The sequence below is a fragment of the Equus przewalskii genome, chromosome 1, assembly GCF_037783145.1.
Source record: "Equus przewalskii isolate Varuska chromosome 1, EquPr2, whole genome shotgun sequence".
NCBI classification, from domain to species: Eukaryota; Metazoa; Chordata; class Mammalia; order Perissodactyla; family Equidae; genus Equus; species Equus przewalskii.
Genome location: NC_091831.1, coordinates 126,337,836 through 126,359,462, shown reverse-complemented (window position 1 = coordinate 126,359,462; position 21,627 = coordinate 126,337,836). Strand labels below are relative to the sequence as shown.

At 48.7% G+C, this 21,627-nt stretch overlaps 2 protein-coding genes across 7 annotated transcripts in view; one reads left to right on the top strand and one right to left on the bottom strand.

The window, feature by feature from the left end:
• The window catches only part of MAP2K1 (mitogen-activated protein kinase kinase 1), a 75,713-nt gene extending 61,476 nt beyond the window's left edge, over nt 1–14,237 (top strand). For both annotated transcript variants that reach the window (XM_070623088.1, XM_008518103.2), the window contains exons 6-11: nt 4,679–4,803; nt 7,595–7,796; nt 9,155–9,219; nt 11,955–12,016; nt 12,417–12,462; nt 13,195–14,237. In XM_070623088.1, coding sequence (XP_070479189.1) covers nt 4,679–4,803; nt 7,595–7,796; nt 9,155–9,219; nt 11,955–12,016; nt 12,417–12,462; nt 13,195–13,308 — 614 coding nt within the window. In that variant the 3' untranslated portion in view covers nt 13,309–14,237. The remainder of the gene's footprint in view (nt 1–4,678; nt 4,804–7,594; nt 7,797–9,154; nt 9,220–11,954; nt 12,017–12,416; nt 12,463–13,194) is intronic.
• On the bottom strand, nt 12,476–19,999 carry SNAPC5 (small nuclear RNA activating complex polypeptide 5). Of its 5 annotated transcripts, none has more exons than XR_011540851.1 (5): nt 19,784–19,947; nt 18,620–18,709; nt 17,663–17,797; nt 12,745–13,408; nt 12,476–12,595 (listed from the first exon to the last, which is right to left on the bottom strand). XR_011540851.1 is itself a non-coding variant. In XM_008518101.2 (4 exons), exons 1-3 carry the CDS (start codon nt 19,871–19,873, stop codon nt 17,681–17,683), a joined length of 297 nt encoding a protein of 98 aa, XP_008516323.1. In that variant the 5' UTR covers nt 19,874–19,999; the 3' UTR covers nt 12,476–13,408; nt 17,663–17,680. The 5 variants fall into 5 exon arrangements, 2 of the variants coding, with proteins under 2 accessions (XP_008516323.1, XP_008516324.1); XR_011540854.1 differs by having other exon boundaries at nt 17,663–17,794; nt 19,784–19,946; XM_008518101.2 differs by having other exon boundaries at nt 12,476–13,408; nt 19,784–19,999.
• Nucleotides 20,000–21,627: the final 1,628 nt, after the last annotated feature.

The following is a 21,627-nucleotide window of genomic DNA, read 5'->3' as shown; positions in this document are numbered from 1 at the left end:
AAGAGGGACTAGAGGGCTTGGAAAGGCAGGCTGAGGGGCTTGGGTTGTACACGAAGGCAGATGGAGCCACTGCAAGCTCTGTGCAGGGGCTGTCCTGCTGGAGGAGTGCTGGTTGCTGTGCAGCACGAAGTGGAGGAGGAAGATACTGGGGACAGGAATGGAGGAGGGAGGGATGGCGATTGTAGAAAGCAAATGCGGAGAGCTGATAGTTGTAGGAAACAGTCTTTCTCTGGCCTTGTCTGACATGTACCTCTTTTTTGTCCCCAGAGAAGAGCCCAACTTGGCTGGGGCTTCCAGAGAGGAGCATGTCCCGGCCTGGCGGCTCTAGCCACATGCTCTCCAGTTGAGGGGTTTAGTGTGCTGAGATCTCCCAGCAACTTCTTGTCAGGCTTTCCCAGTCACCAGGAGGGGCCATGTGCAGTACATCTGGCTCCCAGGACAGATGTGGTCCAAGCAGGGAAAAGCCCCTCAGGGTTTCCCTCTGCTCCTCTCCGACCCCATCCCCCGTGGATCTCTGCAGTCTCCCAGGCAGTGTCGTTCCCTGGGGTGGGTGGGGGAAGTGGGATCTGACAGCCAGGGATAGAGGAAAGCAGTGTTACATAAGTTTGAAAAAAATGAGGCTTGCTTGCCATGTGAGTAGGAATCAGATACAAGGACTGTTACAGAGGCGGTGCAGAGACTCCTGAGCAGCAGCTGCGGCAGAGGGAAGTGTCTGAGCTAGCAGAGGAAGGAGTCCTCGGGCCCTGGGGGAGATGGCTGCTCTCTGTTGGGGGGCGAGGGCGTGTCTGGTGCTGTGAGCTGCTGATCTTGGGGGGCAACTGGTGTAAGAATCGTTCTTTGTATTCCTTAACATGGGTGCTATTTAAATACTCACACTTTGTTAGATTCATCCCGGAGTCCATCTGGTAAGGTTGCAAGAGCTGCCATTGTTGTCACCCCTTTCATGATAGGCAAACCTCAGACTAGAGAAGCCACGTGACTAGCTCAAGGCTGCATGTGGAGCAGGGGGCAGGGCCAGGATTTGAATACAGGTCTCTTGTCTCTTTAGCCAGTGCTATGCTTTTGCTTTAAAACAAGGTCTATGGGGCTGGCCCTGTGGCCCAGTGGTTAAGTTCACGGGCTCGACTTCGGCGGCCCAGGGTTTTGCCGGTTGGGATCCTGGGCGCGGACATGGCACTGCTCATTAGGCCATGCTGAGGTGGCGTCTCACACAGCACGACCAGAGCCACCTAGAACTACAGTATACAATTATGTACTCGGGGGCTTTGGGGATGGAGGAAAAAAAAATTGGCAACAGTTGTTAGCTTAGGTGTCAATCTTTAGGGAAACAAAACAAAGCAGGGTCTAACATGTCTTTCCTAAACAGGCCACAGCAGCATTGGGAAGGTGAGGGAGCTCCCGCCTTCGTGGTGCAGGCACAGGGATGAAAGGCTGTGGCATTTGGTGGGAAGTGTGAAGACAGAGGCTCGTGTTGGAGGGACTTGCATGTGCTCTCGCTGCCAGCCCCAGCAAGCACTGACACACACCTCGCTATTCCCAGTTCTGTTCTGTTACTCCAGATCATTTTCCACACACTGGACACTGACCTTCAGGGGTCAGGCATCTCTGTGTGAGGAGGGCCATGGGTACTGTGGAGATGAGGACTAGTGGCTCCTCAGTTAGAAGTGTTTATTGGGTCCTGTCTTAATACTAGGCTTGGGCATGAAACAAGAGAAAAGCTAATTCTTGACCTCCTGAAGTTTATACTCTCCCCACTTGAAATAATTCCCCAGGAGGCGCATGACTTGCCCCTCACTTCATCCAGGTCATGGATAAGGGCCATCTGCCCCCAGAGGCCTTCCCTCAGTGCCCTGTCTCAGCAGCACCCTGCACTCTCTCTGCTGTTTCCTGGTTTGGTTTTTATTTTCTTTGTGGCACTTCAGGCCACCTGATGTTACACATTGGCTTGTGGGTTTGTTTTCGTCTGTCTCCTCACACTGAACGTCAGCCTCATATGGTGGGAACTTGATCAGTTTGCTCGCTCTTGTCTTGCTGGTACCTGCATGGTACCTGGCACATAGTGGTGCTCAGCGAGGATTAGGTGGAGAGTGACCAGTTGAGTAATGTGGCAGCAGCGGGGGTGGGAAGGAGACAGGTCTAAGCATCAGAAGATCTGAGTTCTGGTTCCAGCTTTACCCAGTCTTGGCTGTGTGACCTTGAACCTTTAGGCCTTAGACTTTTCATCTCCACCAGGGAAGGGAGGACCCAGATGCCTTCTAAAGCCACTTGAGACACCTACGTTCTGAAAGTCTGTATGTAGGACACACAGGGGTTTAGGGGTTTAGGACACACAGGTTGTTGAGGGGTTTACAAAGTTCTTGTGTCCTGTGATGCTATGAGGGCTGGATCTTATACTGCACCGGTGGCTCTGAGTTTGGGTGTTGGTACACAGTGAGTTTAGATCCATTCATTCACAAGCCTTTGGGAGTCCCTCCCGTGTGCCAGGTATTGTCCTAGCCGTGGTGTTACACTGGGGAGGCAGACAGTCAATGTCCCTGCCCTCGTGGAGCCAATGGTGGATGGGGACAAGGTGGAGCTGGCTGGGGGCTGTGGTTTTGACCCCACCAGGGCTGGAAATGATGAGGGGCTGGGTGGGGGTAGGGTAGGGGAAAGACTTACTGGAATATGACAGGGTGACTTTTTTTTTCAATATACCCTTGGAAAGATACTTAAATAGACCTGTTAGAATCTGTTTAAGAAGAAATACTGTAAATGCATTCATGTGAGATTATTGAAGGGAAAAATAATGTTAATACAGCATACTTTCAGAGATTTTGTGGTTTCAATTCTAGACCAATGCAATAAAAAGCGAGTCACACAAATTTTTTGGTTTCCTAGTGCATATAAAAGTTACGTTTACACTGTACTGTAGTCTTTTAAATGTGCAATAGCATTATGTCTAAAAACACAATGTACACACTTTAATTAAAAAAAATTGCTAAAAATTGCTAACCATCATCTGAGCCTTCAGCGAGTTATAATCTTTTTGCTGGTGGAGGGTCTTGTAAACAATGCAGTTCTCTCTGAAGTGCAATAAAGCAAAGCACAGTACAATGAGGTATGCCTGCAGCGGTTCTGTCGGTTGGAATTAGAGGATTTGGTTTTTTCTCTGATTCTCCAGATATTCTATATCCTAGTGTCTATATTACTTCTCTCAAAGATTCCCTGTCACAGTTTGTGATTTTGCCCCTGGGTGTGGCTTACACCTGAGTGGGTCTCCTTGTTTGCTGCTATCTGCCCACAAAGCCCTGGCCTGGGGACTTTCACCAAGTCCCAGCCTCCGTTTACCCACTTGTAAATGAGAATACAGTAGTCCCCCTGTATCCGCAGGGGGGTGTGTTCCAAGACCCCCAGTGGATGCCTGAGACCACAGATAGTACTGAACCTTATACATACGTGCCTGTGATACAGTTTAATTTATAAATCAGGCACAGTAAGAGATTAACAACCATAAGCAATAATAAAGTTGGCTTTGGGGCCATTATTAAGTAAAATAAGGGTGACTTGAACACAAGCGCTACAGTACCACGACAGTCATCTGATAACCGAGATGTCTACTAAGTGACTAACGGGTGAGTAGTGTATCCACTGTGGATACACTGGACGAAGGGATGAATCACGTCCTGGGTGGTACGGAGTGGGATCGTGTGAGAGTTCATCACGCTACTTAGAATGGTGCACAATTTAAATTATGAATTGTTTATGTCTGGATTATTTATGTTCATTTTTCATTAATATTTTTGGACCACAGTTGACTGCAGGCAACTGAAATCTTGGACTGCGGAACCACGGATAAGGGGGCACTACTCTACTTGGCCCTGGTCCGCCTACTTTACAGGGCAGTTGTTTGAATCAGAGGAGACGGAGAAGACAAACATTTGGAAGTTCACCTCCCTGCAAAAGGAAGGGCCAGTGGCCCAGTAGTGGTGCTGACAGCCAGGGCAGGAAGTGGGGAAGGTCCGAGCGCAGAGAAGGGCATGGGGCTGGTACTGAGGCACTGCCTTGACCCTGAGGGGCAGCTTTCAGGCTAGTTCTCTGGCAGTGAGGGGCTCTCCTTGACTAGCAGGTAGGCTGTTAGGGAAATAACTTCAGTGAAAGAGAATCGTAAGTCAGCTCCCAACCCCTGCCTCACATATTCGTAAAACTCACCTGCTCTGTGCTTTGTACTGAGGTCAGGAGCAGAAATTCTCACGCCCATCCTGTCTGCCTTGATTCTTTGCTCAGCAAGCATACAGATCTTATTATTTGTGGTTTTCTTCCTTATGATCTAACCATATTATGTCTTGCCAATAGGGGCAGTTGAAGCAACAGACTTTGAAATCTTAATTATTTATGGTAACTGGCTCCCTCCTGTGGGTCATCTGGTCAAGTTTGGATTCTGAAAGAGTAGAAATCCACTGACTTTCTGTCTTGCTTCTACAGCAGCTTATCATTTCCTCTCCAAACAGTCCTTCCTCAAACCATAAACAAGTGGGAAGAAGGGGCCTTGGTGGCCAGTGTTTGCAAGCCACTGTGATGGGGGTGGGGAGTAGGTCCTGGGACTCATGGTCAGGGCTGGTCTGTCTGTGGAGCACTGACCCTTCTGCTCGCCGGCCTACCTGTGCCAGTTCTCTACTTTTCTGTTTTCTTTTCCCTGCAGATGTCAAGCCCTCCAACATCCTAGTGAACTCCCGTGGGGAGATCAAGCTGTGTGATTTTGGGGTCAGCGGGCAGCTCATCGACTCCATGGCCAACTCCTTCGTGGGCACAAGGTCTTACATGTCGGTATGAGCATCCGAGTTCCATTTTTTGAGCTTCTTGTCTGGTCAGGGATAGGAGCCAAGTGGGTGCCTTCTCCTGTAGAGCCAGAGCCTGGTGATGGGGGTTGGGGAGAACAAAATGAGGGACGAGGCATTGTGGTCCCTCCCCGAGGGGATCACAGTCTTAGGGGGAGATGCTCGTGGCCTTTCATAAGCCTCGGAGCATAACTGGGGTCTTGGGGCCTTGACTCACTAGAAGAGATTGTACGATCACAGCTCCAGCCCTCGCCAGCACTCGGATGTTTTCCAGTGCTTGGCTTCCATTCTCAAGAGATTGTGAGCTTCAGCTACCCTTTGGTCACCTCGACCTGATTGTCTTCAAAACTTCAAACCCAACATGCCCAGACATGATCCCACCCCAAATCGCCCCACCTTTTCTTTTCCATTAGTGGTAAATGGCATCACTGTTTCATTGGTTTCCCCAGGAAGAAACCTGAGCATCAGCCTTTAATCTCCCTTCCCAGCTCCTTATCCTTTCCACATCTAATGGTCCCCAACTCCTATGTACCTGTTCAGAATTGTTTCCCCAGTCGGACCTCTTCCGTCCCTCCTCACTGCATGTCTCCCAGTTACTTGCCCCTGCCTCTCACCACAGCACACCTACCTGGTCCCCTGGCTGGAGTCTCTGCTCTAGTTCGGCCAACACCCCATCACAGAGGTCTTCCCTTGGGCTTCCCCCTTTGCTGGCTCCCACTGTCACCAGAGCTCTGTGTGCGGCTGTGCCCACACTTATGTCACCATCAGCTTGTCCTCTTCTCTCCCCCATACAATGAGGTCCTGGGGGCAAGGATAGGGCCATAGGTCTCTGTTGTCCCTGGGGTCTGGCTTGGGGCCTGGCAGTTGGTAGGTGCTCAGGGAATGTTTGGCAAGTGGGTGAATGGTTGGTTGACTGAATGGTGGGTCAATGGCTAGCATGCCCCGGAGAACAGTTCAGAAAGGGGGAAGCCTGACTCGGGGTGAGTGCTGACATGGGCTAGAGTAGAGGAGGGTTAGAGTGAGTGGGAGGTCTTCATGGAGGTGGAAGTGAGTGCAGGCCTGGAGTGGAGGGGGCAGGCACAGAGGCGCAGGGCATCCTAGCACGGAGAGTGTTTTATGTGCTCTTTCAAGCACTTTCACATCCTTGAGTGATCTCATCTGCTGCATGTGGTTGTCCCATGAAGTAAAGATGCTTGTTTCCATTTTAGAAATGAGGAAATCTAGAGTCAGGGAGATTAAGTGACCTGCCCACTTAACCTTGCAGAGCCAGGATTGAAAGCCAGGTCTCCTTCTCGCCAGTTAGCCCCGTTTGCACAGCATGCCCTCACTTGCCTCTTAGGTAGGATTTGGCAGCTGCTCCTGGCCTCCCTGTGTGGAAGTTCCTGTCCGCATCCTCCTTCTTTCTTGCCTGCACCTATCCCGTGACTCCAGCCACTGTCAGTATCACTCACCCGGCGCTGACCCACATCTCCGCCCCTCCACTCCAGTGTCCCGCAGTCTTTAAGGAACAGGGAACCCACCGGCCCTTCAGAACTCTCTCCCATTCTCTTTCCCTGTCCTCCCCTTATTGCTTCTTCCATAAATGTCTGAAAACTGAGCAGCTCGCACCCTGGGTCACTCAACTGCCAACTCACAAGTTCAAAATCAATTCATAGGCCCTAGGACTTACTGATCTAGGGTTTAGTGGCTCGGGTTTTTGTGGTAGGTGGTCAGTTCCAAAATAGTCCAGTGTTGGAGTTAGTGAAAAATCCTATGGGAGAAATTAATTTAATGTCTAAATAGAAGTACAATGGTCAGAATAAAGATTTTTTTGTAGAGTTCTTGAAATACGTGTCCTATTTCAGTTAATGCTAAATAAAAATAATGCTTTGTATAGCACTGTATACTTTTTTCTCTTTGACTCCTCCCACCAATAACAACTCATATTTTGTATAGCATTTTGCAACATCTAACATACATTTTCATTTGATTTGACCTCCTCAGTAACAGGTATTTTGTTGTGTTGTTACTATTGTTATCACCATAATTATCAGTCCCATTTTATAGATGAGGAAACTGAGGCTCAGGATCATGTAGCTTTTAAGTCCCAGAGTTGGGACTTGAACCTAGGTCTCCTGACCCCAGATCCTTTGCCTTTTCTACCATTTCACATTGTCCAAGGACAGTCAGTGAGTAAATGGCAGAGCTGGTCTTATAACTCAGCATTCCTGACTCTCAGGACCAGTGTTCTTTGTACTCACTGCACAGTTCATTCATGGCCCATGTTCCAGAAGCTTCATGTTTCAGACTCAGGTAACAAGATGAGCCTCTCGTGCTGGGCTTTGGCCAAGCTGCCCTCACATCCAGGACATGACCAGGCTGGGCAAAGCTGGAAGCACAGCTGCAGCAGCAGCCAGGGTCCAGCTGGGTCGGATGCTGTTGGTTCAGGGCAGGAAACCGGGGAGACAGAGCCCTGAGGAGGCCTCAGAGCCACGGGAGCCTGCTAGGACTTGGGAAACACGGTATTTGGGGGTAGATGGGGAGCCAAATTAAAGAGGTTAGTGGAGGTCCTGAACCAAGATGTGAGCTCTTGAGAGGAAGGGGCAGAAAAAGATAAAGCCCATCAGTAGACCCAGGGCCGGGACAAGCGGGGCAGCCCACTCCCTGCAGCACAAACAAGCCTCAGAGGAGCAGAAGTGCTGAGGCCTCCCTCTGAGCATCCACGGGGATCACCCATCCCTCTCCTGTGTGGGCCCAGATTAGCTCACAGCTGAGCATAATTGTGTCTGTCTCTCCTGCAGCCGGAAAGACTCCAGGGGACTCATTATTCAGTGCAGTCGGACATCTGGAGCATGGGGCTCTCTCTGGTTGAGATGGCGGTCGGGAGGTATCCCATCCCTCCTCCAGATGCCAAGGAGCTGGAGCTGATGTTTGGGTGCCAAGTGGAGGGAGATGCGGCTGAGACTCCGCCTAGGCCAAGGACCCCTGGAAGACCCCTCAGCTGTGAGTGGCCTGGTGTGGCCCCAGCTTGGACTGTGGGGGGTCCCTTACTGTTGGGGGTTTCAGGAGGGCTGGTTCTCTGTACACTCTCCCAAGATTGATTCCCTGTCTCTGGATGCCAGGCTGGGGCCAGGGGGGAAGCAGAGCGGGGGTCTTCAGGTGGGTGTAGAAAATTATTACTACTCCCAACAACTTCCTACCATTTGTGGAATCCCAACTATGTTCCCAGCACTGTGCTTAGTACTTTAGATGCATTATCTAATTTTTAAAAATCATGAAATTTTCTTTTTTTAAGGTAGATTATTTTACTGAGATAAAATTCACCTAATATAAAATGCACATTTTCAGTAGTTTTTAGTATATTCCTCCATGTTGTGCAAGCATCACCACCATTAATTCCAAAACATTTCCATCACCCCAAAAAGTAATCCCATCTTCACTAGCAGTCACTCTCAGCCCACCCACCCCCAACCCCTGGCAACCACTAATCTACTTTCTGTCTCCATGCATCTGCCTAGCTTTATCTAATTTTAATAGCAGCCATGTGCGAGCACTATTATAATCTCCATCTTAGATAGGAGGAAACTGAGGCACAGAGCGCTTGACTTGTCAAGGTCACATATACTTGTAAGTGGCCTTGATTTTGATTGATTCCTTGGTGGTGAGCATTGTGCAGTACCACCTGCCTTTCTGAACATGAGTGCTGTGAAGTCAACTGCTACTTGGAAGATCCTGGCCCAGTCATCATCTTCTAATGTAGTTCCTGTCGGGACTTTCCTGTCTGACCCACGAGACCTGGTCTTTACCTACATGAGGCCTACGTGGCAGAGGGAGTGTATGAAGGGAGAAACTGCGGGGGCAGGGATAGCTGACGGCGGTGACTGGAAGGGCTGGTGGCTGTGGTCCCTGGCCTGGGGTTCTGGGGTAGAAAGAAGAAACTCAAGGAAGAAGGAAGAAATCCCAGTTCAGGGAGAATTACAACTAAGTCCTTTATGTTATGTTATTTAGTTATTATCTCATTTGTTCCTCTCTCAATATAAGGGAGGAAGGGCAGACGTAATTATTATTCATCTCTGCTTTACAAAACTCAAAACTAGGCTTAGCAGTCAACTGATTTTCCCAAGGTCACAAACCTCAGATGCGGCAGAGCCCAGATTCATACCCTGGCCACTGACTCTGGCCTTTGGTGGTGGCCTCTGTGTTCAGGCCTTATCTGTAGCTCCTTTTGTTTCTATTTATCATATCGACCTTGTTCTGGTCCCCAGGATCCGTGTCTAACCCCTAGGGTCATACTGGCAAATACCCTCCTGTCTGTTTCTGAGAAGTGTTTTCTTTTTTTTTTTTTTTTATAAAATCTGTAGCTTATGGAATGGACAGCCGACCTCCTATGGCAATTTTTGAGTTACTGGATTACATAGTCAACGAGGTAAGTACTACATGGCTTCCTTGACCTTGGAATTTGCTCCTCTTAGGAAAAAACTCACAGTTGATTTGACTGGGAAACCTGAGTTGTTCCCACCGAATGGGCTGCTTGGGTCCCAGGATCCACATGACTTGGTTTGCACATCACGCTCTTGGAATTGAGTGGCTCGTTTAGAAGCTATAGGAGTCCCTTCCCAGGGAACATCTCCAGGTATCTCTGAGTCCCTCGTCCTCTCTCAGATTCAGGAGCCTCTACCTTGCCCATTGACATTCTCATTCCTTCACTCACCAAGTGTTTCTTGTGCAGTTACTATGTGCTGAGCACTGTGGTGGCAGTAGGAATGAGGTGGGGATCCAAAGATGGAAAAATAAAAGTCCCTGGTCTTGAAGACTATTAGATTGTGAGGAGGAGGAGGCAAGGCAAATATATATGTAACTGCAGTATGGGGTTTTCTCTTGTAAGTGCCATTAAACGGCTGTGAACATAAAGAATGACAATGTAAAAATAGATATGGAAAATATTCACTATAAATTGCTGTCTGAAAAAAGCAGACTACAAAATAGCTATACTACGATCAGTTCTTTAAAAAATTTATGCATATATGTGCATATAAAGTCTAGAAAGTAATATAATACAGTGGTTCTGTCTGAGTGATAGAATTCCAGGTGATTAAAGGTTTCTTTTTGCTTATTGCTCTTGGCTGATTTTAATAAAAAGAACATATTTGTGTAATATATATACTAGTATGTTTAAATGGAAAAAGGCTCAAAGAAGGAAGAGACTGATAAGCTTTCATCAAATTTGGGTTTGCAGGGAGCTGGAAGCTGTGGACTAGCACTAGTTGCTCAGAGGAGGGTAGGGCAGGGCTGGAGGGGCTGGGGGTCAGGACAGGATTTCAGATAGGGCCAGCACTCCCGGCCTCAGGAGCAGCATGGTAGTGAATGAGAAGGGACAAACTCTGGCATGTTTGGGAGGCAGCTGGAAGCCCCCACTTAGCTGGAGTATTGCCCTCTTCTCTTCTTCCTCAAGAGACTAGTGGAATAACTTTTCATACTTTCTTCCTGCTCTCTAAAACCAGACCCCAAAAGGCTCAAAATGGTCCCCTTGTCCATTACAAACATAACAGGGAAAATCCTGGTTCACTGGAGCAGTTAATAAATCACTGTCACTGGTTCAGTCCACTAGGGAGATTAATTTACCTCTTTACTGACTGTCTGCACAGCTTTCTGCTGGCGCCATGGGACAGAGAAAAGTAGTTCAGGATCTGATCTTGGCTGCTTAAGGACTCAAGGAAGGCAGAGGACGTTGCATCTGTGGTAGTCAGGAAAGTCATCCTCCACTGCTGGGCCCTAAGCTGGGTGGGAGCCACATTAAAGGAAGAGATGGCCCGAGGTTAAATACGCAGCTGCCAGTTGCCTAATGTGCCCTGCCACCTTGCATGTTTTTACATTTCCCTGCTCAGTTCTCCAAGCACTGCTCAGGTGGGCCAGGTGAGGAAACTGAGGCTCCAAGATGAAAAGTAGCTCAGGCCCTTCCCACTTAGTGCTCTTGCTTCCTTACCACCTACTCCCAGCCCCGAGACCCCAGCCCCTTCCTCCCAGGAGCCCGGGCTGCATGGTGGCAGGTGTATGCGCCTCACACTCTGTTGGCACGCAGCCCCTCCCTTGCTTGGCCCCCTCCTACTCCGGAGGTCTGGAGCGGACTGCCCTGGAGGCCATGCTGCCTGTCTCTTCCTTGAATGTTCCTTTCATCCCCCTCAGCAGCAAGGACAGTCTGCAGGGTGGGCCTAAGAGCTGGGTTTAGTCTTTGGCCTCAAATCAGGCTTATTCACCTGCTGTTCTGATACAGCATTCAGAGGCCTAAGCTGGCCTTTTTTGGTAGTGTCACTGGTTAATTTTTAGTCTCCAATTACCTGTTGATTTGGGCTACACATTGGAGCAGTGACATCCTGGGTTGTGTCTGGGGGTCAGCTCATAAGGAAGCTGCACACAGCCCCAGCACAGGTCACATGAGAGTGGCTGACGTTTCCTGGGGCTGCATGGAGCACACGAGCTGGGTGCTCCAGGGCCTAGTCCTGTGTAGCCATGTGTAATCTCCACCATGCACCCTGGGAAAACTAGAGCCGTTGCCAGTGTTCCTGCTCCGATGCCCTCAAACGGTCTCATTCCTGGAGTGAGTGTGCAGGTAGCATTCTTCCAGACCCAGCCCTCTGCTGGTTAATGTCTTATTAACCTTTCTCTGCTCCTTCAGGGTTCCAAAAAGGGATATACATTTTATCATTGTTCAGTTAGCTTTCTATGACTTCCGCAGGTGCTGTCTGGGCTGGACTATACCTGGTGGTTTGCATATCCCCCAGCTGTTGCTACTAGTAATTTCTGGATATGTTTCCATGCCACACTCCAAGATTTACAGTTGAAGAGTGTCAGAGCTGGAAAGGATCCCAGAGATTATTATGTCCTCCTCATTTCATGGAAGGGTAAACTGAGGCTGAGAGGAAATCAGTGATTTGTTCAGATGTGTACTAGACAAGTGAGTGGTAGAAGATGGACTTGGCCCCAGCTCTGTGGTGTGTGAGACCAGTGGTTTCACCCAGGTGACCCGGCAGGCAGCCACTGCCTCCGACCTCTGCCTTTCCTTGACTGGATAAGGGCAGCACTACTCAGAGGTGGGGGTTGGGAGGGGAGGCGAGGTGGCTGGAGCAGGAAGCCAGGCATTTATGTCTTGACATTTATTTGCAGCCTCCTCCCAAGCTGCCCAGTGGAGTATTCAGTCTGGAATTTCAGGATTTTGTGAATAAATGGTAAGTCAGCTCCTTGTTTTCTGGAAGAGTACCCTGGTTTTGTCAGGCTTCCCACTCATCTTGGGAAGCACGACTTTGCCCCTTCCCTTCTGTGATCACCCTCGGGCTGCTGCCCTTCTAGAGTGCTAGGAATTGGTGACCTGTCTACAGCAGTGGGTACAGTAGCTGCTGCTTTCAGCACTTGCTCTACAGGGATCGGCATATTGCCTTTCGACCAGCATCTAACCTACCGTGGGCATGGCATCGTGCTGAGAACAAGAAGATGAACAGGGCTTGGGGATTCTTTCTCAGAGCCTGTGGGGTGTAGTGGGGGCGGGGGGGGGGGGGCCGGCAGACATGCAAACTTTGAGTTAGAACCAGCACCAGGCAATAGCTCTCACATTATCTTTCTTCCTTTAAGCTTAATCAAAAACCCTGCAGAGAGAGCAGATTTGAAGCAACTCATGGTAAGTCCACTTATTTCAGACTTGTACACCACCTGTTTATTCATTTGTTCTCCTCCCGTCACACGTCCGTCCAGTACTTCCTGAGCCCATTCCTTGCTCTGACTTGACCACTGCCATGCAGCTGACCCTGGGGCTGCAGGACACCAAATGTCAGTCTCCTCCATCCTCCCATCAATGTAAAGGGAAAGCTGGGATGACCCTGCAGCCCCAGGGAGTCCAGGGAAAGAAAGGGCCATCCCAGCCCTTCATGGGGACAGGGCCCTTTTCTACTGACTGGCTCACCTTACATTCAGGACTCTCCCCAAGCCACTCTCCACTTGCCACATCTTGTTTGGTGGTGGTGTAGGGCAAGGAGCAGGGAAGTAATACTGTGAATTTCTGAGCTTACAAGGTTTGTAAAGCCTTTTTGGTGTAACACCCACTTTCAAGTTCATCAGTTCCTCTGTTCCTTCTACCAGCCCTGGGAGGCACTGCAGGCAGAGCTCCCTGCCCGTTTAATAGCGGGAGAGAGCAGGCTCAGGGAAGTGAGTGGCCCAAGGCCTCGCAGCTGGTGGACCCGGCAGAGCGGGGGTCTTTTGGCCTGCAGCTGGCCCTGCTGTCCTGGTCCCCAGTGCTGCTCAAGGGCAGGCCCCAGGAGCTCCTTCTAAGGGCAGCACAATCTCTGGACCCAGGACTCTTGAATTTTCCTTCTTGGTGGTCTTTGAACACCACTTTCTGTTTCCTCACATGCAGGTTCACGCTTTTATCAAGAGATCTGATGCCGAGGAAGTGGATTTTGCAGGTTGGCTCTGCTCCACCATTGGCCTTAACCAGCCCAGCACACCAACCCACGCGGCTGGCGTCTAAGCGTTTGGGAAGCAGCAAAAAGCGAGCCCCCTGCCGCGTGGTGTGCCATGTTGCTTTCGGGCCTCCTTCCCATGCCTGTCTGTTCACACGTGCATTTCACCTGTGACAAAGGATGAAGAACACAGCATGTGCCAAAATTCTATTTGTGTCATTTTTAATAGTACTGTCTTTATTCTTATTACTATTGTTATTCCCCTAAGTGGATTGGCTTTGTGCTTGGGACTATTTTGTGTATGTTGATGATCAAAACATGCGCAATGTTGAATTACCGTGAAACTGGTGACTGTGGGTAGTCCTTCTTATTGAAAATTGCACTGCTCTTCCCTCCCTGTCACTGGCTGGCTGCCTGTATTTCTGGGGTTCTTTGACACTTGGTGGTACTTCATTCTTGCAGGGCATACCTCCTATTCGAGTAGGAAGGAGCCTTTAAGATCCTTCACAGGCAGTGCATGTGAAGCATGCTTTGCTGCTATGAAAATGAGCATCAGAAAGTGTATATCATGTTATTTTATTATTATTATGTTTTTGCTTTTGGTGTAGAATTCAGCAATTTCCATCAAGATCTAGCCAGAGCCCTTCACTGCCATGATAGCTGGGGCTTCACCAGTCTGCCTACTGTGATGATTTGTAGACTTCTGGTTGTATTTCTATATTTATTTTTAAATATACTGTGTGGGATATTTAGTGGTATATGTCTCTCTAAGTTTGGAGTGGTGTTTCTAAAATGGAGTTACTTTGAATGTTATAGATGGATCAAGGCATAAAATGTATGAGATTTATTTTTCCCCAAATCCAAATACTGATGCTATTGTAAACAACAAACAGTGTGTATAGTGCCTAAAAATTGTATGAAAGTCCTTTTAACCATTTTAATCCAGATGTTTAACAAATCTAATCTCTTATTCTAATAAATATACTATCAAGTTAAACGGACAAAAGATTTCTACTTTCGTAGTAGGATTTTCAATGTCTCCTATATACAAGAAATCGAATTCTTTAGCCAAGCATTCTTATGAGGGGCAACGGGAAGACAAGGAGCAGGCCGGAAGGTGGACATAACACACCGCGTTGGACTAACGGGGCTGCCTGTAATTCCAATCTTTGAACTCTGTCCAGCTCTGCTCACCAAACCCCCTATCTGTGAATCTTCGATCCACCTTCCTGTGAACCTGTGAATATCCCATCTCTTTATAGACGGGACAAGCAGGAGGCAGAGGTGGGGCTGGGGGGGGGGGAGCAGCACGCCCACAGGAGCGCCTTGCTGGTATAGCCAGCTGTCTACCTGGGACAGTCAGTCCCATGCTGCTTTGCTCCACTGAGCAACGGTTTCCCCTCTTTCACCGGTCACACTTAACTACACGTTCCTGGAGAGAAGGAATGTGCCTAGTGCTGGCTTTGTCATGCCTGTGAGGTGGTAGTGAAGTCACAGAAAACAAAGCCATGTCTCAACTAGCCAATGGTCCCCTTTCTGTGAAAAGTGACTTTTGGAATTTGAGGTACATGTGAGGTTGCCTGGTCAGCACCTCTTCCCTCATTTTCCTTCTTTGAGAGGGCAGGTTATAGAAGCCAAAATAAATGTATATTTAAAAATAAAAAGACCTATTTCGTTTTCAAATTAAAAACAGAAGTTGGGTAAATCTCCTAAGCAGGTAGTTCACTCTGGATCTGCCAAAGCTTAGGATATAGCCAGGATTTTAAAAACTGGTTGCTGCTGCCTCAGCGAGGCGATCATTTTTTCTTGCTGTGAGGCTAACACTTGTTCTAAGTCAACAGTGTAATGTATACTTTTTCAATAAACATTCAGACCGAGGTTTAAGACCCACACCCACTACACACCCCATATGTTTTGCTAACAGAGAGGATGCCATCACTACTGAGAATGTCTCATTAAAATGTGCAAACTGGGGGGCTGGCCTGGTGCCGCAGCAGTTAAGTGCGCACGTTCTGCTTCAGCGGCCCAGGGTTCACTGGTTGGGATCCCGGGTGCGGACATGGCACTGCTTTGCAAGCCATGCTGTGGTAGGCGTCCCACATATAAAGAGGAAGGTGGACACCGATGTTAGCTCAGGGCCAGTCTTCCTCAGCAAAATGAGGAGGATTGGCAGCAGATGTTAGCTCAGGGCTAATCATCTTCTTCAAAAAAAGAAGGCTATTAAAAAAAAAGATGTGGAAACTGCATCTTAAAAGGAAGAAATGATGTAATCTGGAGTCTAAAACCTGGATCTGAACACTTTCATGCTGTCTTTTCAGGAGTGTTTTAAATTCTCTATTCACATCCTGAAAGTCAAAAGAGTTTTTCCTAGTAATTTTTACTAAGAATGACCTCATTGTCAAGAATGATATTCCCTGCATCAGTCTTGCTGTTTTGAGTTCCCCAAGCCAAATTCCTTCCTCAAACTTCTTACTGAGACACCAACAATGGTTGGATTTTTAAATGATACCTCATTAGCACCTCACAACCACCTGTGAAATCGCCAGAGCAGATATGAACACCCTCATTTTACAGCTGGGAAAGTGAGAGTTGCCAAGAGGGGAGAAGGCAAGCCAGTTAGTGGTAGAGCTAGGATTCATAGCCAGTTTTGCTAGCTCAAAAACCCATGCTCAGCTAGTCCTGGGGGCCTAGTGGTTAAGTTTGGCGTGCTCTGCTTCAGTGGCTGGGCTTCGGTTCTTGGGTGCAGACCTATACCACTCAGTGGCCACAGCAGTCAGTGGCCATGCTGTGGTGGTGGCTCACATGTAAAAAGAGGAAGATTGGCAACAGATGTTAGCTCAGGGAGAATCTTCCTCAGCAAAAGCAAAAAGAAAAATGAACAAAAAATACCCCCATGGTCATATTTTAAGTTAGACCCCAAAAATGTACACTTTGATGCTTTTCATTGCAAAACTATTTTCAAATTGTGTTTTCCAAGAAACATCTCATTCAAACTTTCGGCTATTTCCTGTAAGAGGAGCTCAAAATAAGTTTAATGAAATGTTGATTAACAAATCTATCCATGTTCTCTTCTGGAGCAAACCAACGTCTTTCAGAAAATGCTTCTTTATAAGGCATTTTTAAAAACAAGTAAAAGAACTATCAAATTTTCTATTTCTCATCTTTTCCCCATGCCCCTCCCCTGAAATAACTAAGAATTTAGAAATTCCTGTTTCCAAATGGTTACATAAGTTCTATTTGAGGAGGTTCTTTGTGTTTTGTTTGTCTTTTCTGTTGCTAGGGCAGGGCAAGTTACTTTTATAAAATTAAGCAACTAAACTATATATTCAGTGGAAAAGGGACAGTGTGCAGAAATGAATCTCAACTTCAAATACCAAATTTAACTCTTATTCTGTAACTGTCATCCCTTTATTATAAAAATCCAATCTCCCAAGCATAGTGACTCCTTTTTTAATGGCACATTTCCTCTCTAAGTCCAGAAAACCATCCTGGTGTGCTGTTTGCCCCAGAGGAGAAACTGATCCTTTTCTCTGTTGCTATCTGGAAGCCAGGAAGCTGCACGGTGGCTATTTAAGTACATTTTACCACAGTGACGTCTCCACCTAGATATGACGACAGCACACACAGCACACAAAGCAGTCTATAGTAGGCAGTGTGTTGCATTGTCACTGAGAGGTGGCAATAGCTTGTGCTCTCAAGTGGCCCTCTGTCCTCTTTGTCATCTTTCTCTCCTAGATTGTGGCCTTGCTCTGCTCACAAGGGTTCAAAGGCATGCAAACAGCCTTTAACTGATTTTCTTAAAAGAGGCATTGTTGATTGGAAAGACTAGCTTCTATTTAAACTCTGCCCTTTTTGCAAATGCCAGACTTTCTTAATAGCGTTTCAGAGGAAATTTCTGTTTTGAACACAATTAATGAATCTGACGAGAATACAGACACAGCACCACTCATACTGCTCAGTGTTAAGACATTGCATCTTTGCTTTTCTACATGTCACTAATTTTTGTTAAAGCATTCTGAAACCTGAGTTGTTGATGGAACCATTTTTACAACTACACTTCCTCCTAAAGTTCTTGTTTCCTTTTTTTTTTTTTTGAGGAAGATTAGCCCTGAGCTAACATCTGCTGCCAATCCTCCTCATTTTGCTGAGGAAGACTGGCCCTCAGCTAACATCCATGGCCATCTTCCTCTACTTTATATGTGGGACGCCTGCCACAGCATGGCTTGCCAAGCCGTGCCATGTCCACACCCGGGATCCGAACCAGCGAACCCCAGGCTGCCGAAGCGGAACCTGTGCACTTAACTGCTGCACCACCGGGCCGGCCCCTTTGCTTCCTTTTAAAGCAGCTACAGGGCCCATGGCAAGAATTCTTTGAAGAGAGAAAGTACGAAGAGACTTAGAAATTTAATTTGTGTGACTAACCCTGGCTCTTCTTCCCCTTCAAGAATCTGATTCCTCCTCCTCCTCTTCCTCCTCTTCTGGCACGTGGCTCCTTGTGCTCAACTCCAGTGCAGTTTGGTTGATTGACACTTCATTGTCTACATGCACCAACATCTGCTGCAGCCAAGGATATTAGGGATTAGTAGGAAACATACTGGCCTGAAAGTAGCAGATTCTTAAAATTGTTTTAAAATCAAATCTCAGTTGCATATTCATGCTTAGTATTTATCACCAAGAGGTATGGCCACTTTCCTATTTCTCCAAATCCTACCCTGACCTCTCACCCCGCCGCCCCCACCAGAACGAGAGCAGGGTAAATGCCCTAGGTTTGATAGACTGTTACCTGATTTACAAACATGGTTCTTACGAAATAATTATGCTAGTTTAGATGTGCTGCTTCCAAATGGTTTTAAAATGACTTAATACACATCTGGGAGAACTGCTCAAATATAGTATATTTAGAAAGTAGAAGATGATTTTACTGATTTATTGAGAGAATCTGGTAAGAGAAGGATACAATGAGGACTAGAACTCATTTTTCTAGCACTGTGCTTTGTAATTGAAGCTACACTCTATTTCTGAATCTCAACCTTAGTTATTCAGAGCAGCAAAAGTTCTGAAACATCCCTGCAAAGATCTCCAGACCCTCTGGATTCACTGGACGTACAAGAGAGGACGGATGACTAGGACGACAGAGGCAGTATAACAGTACCTGATTACTAAATCAATCAAAGCATAACCAGCGGTAGAAAGGTGGATTGTTCCCTGTCTAAAATAGTAACGTGGAATAGCCAGTTTATTAAACTAGAAAATTCTTATTAGCACTTCCCAGAGTCCTTTAGGCTCAGGAATGTGATTTACAACTTTTGACCCCCAAGCAGCAGGAGAGCACAACGGACTTGGCCTTCTCTCCCTTGGCCCACACTCGATCACGCTTACATCATGGGACTGTTGCTGTGCAGGCTGAGAAGGCGGCATCACATCCCCTCTTCGGGAACTAATCATTGATTGGAGGGCCAATTCTTCAACCTAGAAAAGAAGAGTTAAGGACACTTTCCTTACCATTTCACTGAGATACTGACGTGGGTTAAATTTACTGAGCATGCTGTTCAAGCATGCTTCCACAAGAGGAAGTGAGAACAGTGTACTGTAACCTCTCTGCAGCTCTACAGGGAGGGTGGGGCCCCTAAGCTTCCTGGCTTTTTAAGGAAATGAGCAGAGAAAGCCGCCAGCCCCTTTCCCCTGGGGTGTACAGGTGTTCCCGCTGAGGCAAGGCTTCCATTCCCCCAGACCTAGCAGCTCGGGGGAGAAAACACAAGTGTGCCCTTAAAAACGCCAGGCGTCTTCTCATTGCAGAGGGCCGGTTCCCTAGGCCTGAGCTTGTCTGCCCAGTAATGAGAAGGCGAAGGCAGGAGGGACGGAACATGGAAGGGTTTCCAGGAGCCTAAGGAATCCAGGCTTTGGAGGTCACCATCAACACCCAGTTAGGTACCCGGACAGGCACTGTGGTGACGTAGAGCGTAAACGAGTGCACGCCAGCAAGTGTACCGAGGGAAAGCGCGTCATTTTGATCTGTCACAGCTGTACAAGGCTTTGCAGTTCACAGCGGGCTTTCGTGACCCTCTCTCATCTGGACTTAGAGGCCCCGCAGAAAAGTGCAGGGCAGGGATGCTCGGGACCATCGCCCTGCGGCTAAGGGGTGAACGGGCACAGCTCTGGGAATGGCCGCGGGGGCCCCTGTCAGGGCGGTGGTCGGTGACGGCTCCGGGCGGAAAGCTCCTGGGAACTCGCGCGCCACAGCTCCTTCCCTCAGGGCCTCGCCGCCCGCCTGCGCAGCACCGGAGGACCCGCCAGTCCTTCCAGCTTGCGGTACCACAGCTGGGCGGGCGCCACCACGCGCTGGGAGGCAGCGGCCAGGCCGCCTGCATTCGGGGCTGGGCTGCGGGGCGCGCCCCCCAGGCGCGCAGCGCCGGCCTCGGCGGAGCCGCAGGGAGGGATTCTGACACGAGCGGGCCGTCATCTCGACACGCTCCCCACGTGCGTGGGCAGCGCCACGACGGCCAGCTGAGGGAGGGACGACGGGCCGCGGGAGCGGCGGGTCACCTTGAGCCGGTTCAGCTGGTCGTGCAGCGCCGCCTTCAACCGGAGCAGCGTCTCCTCCTCCTTGCGGAGCTCCTGAAGCCGGCTCAGCATCTCGCCTCCTCACGCCCGCCGTTCTCCGCCCTCGCGCGGTCCACGCCACCCGGCGCTCGGTGATGACGCCACGGCCTCCGCCGACCGGGAAACGGGGCGAGGGCGTGACCGGCGGCGCGTCGGGGCGGGGCGGCTTCCTGCTGACGCTCGCGGGAGCTGCACAGCTGCGGCCGAGGTATGTGAGGCACAAACCGTGGTTTTATTTTATTTTATTTAAAATTTAAAGATTGGCACCTGGGCTAACAACTGTTGCCACCTTTTTTTTTTTTTTTGCTTTGTCTCCCCAAACCCCCCCTGTACATAGTTGTATATCTTAGTTGCAGGTCCTTCTAGTTGTGGGATGTGGGATGCCGCCTCAACGTGGCCTTGACGAGCGGCACCATGTCCGCGCCCAGGATCCGAACCCTGGGCCACGGCAGCGGAGCGCGGGAACTTAACCACTCGGCCACGGAGCAGGCCCCCAAACCCGGGTTTTAAACCAAAAACCCGACTCCAGTAACGATCAGGATTCCTAAAGCACAGGATGTTGAGCTGTGAAGCACCAGGAGATAAAATGGCCAAATATCGAGTTCCAAATGCTTCAGTTGAACAGTAGTCGCTGTACCACACTTCCAATGTGCTGTTGCCACAAGGGGCTAATTCCACAAAACCTGCAGAGGCATTTAAAGGCAGGGACAAGAACAAAATCACCAGCACCCGGCACATAGGAACACCACCTCTACTGTTGAGGGTGGCTCCTGTGGGCAAGGATGCCTAGCCAAAGCAGGGTCCCCAGGGCCGGCCTGTGGCCAAGTGGCTGTTCACCTGCTCTGCTTCCCGCCCAGTGCTTCGCTGGCTGGCATCCCGAGTGCGGACATGGCATTGCTCATCAAACTGTGCTGAGGTGGCGTCCCACATAGCAGAGCCAGAGGGACCTATAACTAAAATATACAACTACATACTGGGGGGCTATGGAGAGATTAAAAGATTGGCAACAGATGTTAGCTTAGGTGCCAATCTTTTTTTTAAAAAAAAAGTGGTTTCCCAAGAGGCAAAAGCACGAAGACAGCTGTGCTTAGATAACAGCATCCGGAGGTGGTGCCTTCACATAGTAAACAACTGACATCTCCAGGCTGTACTCGTCCTGGCTGTGGATTTTGAAATGGCCAATGGGAAAAAACCCAGATGCAAAACACGACCCCGTGAGACAAAACTAGGGAAATGCAGGCCAGCTGTAAGGCAGGAAGAGACACATTGACAGAGCACATTAAAAACTTTTAGGAAAAACCTAAAGCTCTCTTGGGTACATTTCTCTGCACCATGTTCGGTCAACATATTCATCCCTTAGTAAAACTGTGATATACACAAGTGGTTCCAAAAAACATTCTGGCACTTCGACATGGAGGGTCAGAACAGAAAGCGCACCCAGCGTGCCCGCCAACTGTATTCCATCACAGCAGGTCCTACCCACTTCTCTGAACCATCTACTTCGGACTCTGCCCTCTTGTGGTTACTTAAATGTCCAATCTTTATAGAATGTCACCCATTTTCCAAGGTATGTTAGGGGTGGGGCTAAACTCTAAGAGCATGTATGTATTGCCAATACAACTCTTTTGTTTCTCAAGACACTGTTACAGAACAGATTTTCTATCTGGAATTAGGGAGCATCCCTTTTCCCATTCAACTGCATGGATTTAGTATAAACCCAAGGCTCCAATTCACACCAGACTATGAAATGAACCACCGAAAGGCTGGAATTATGGAGAACCAAGTGC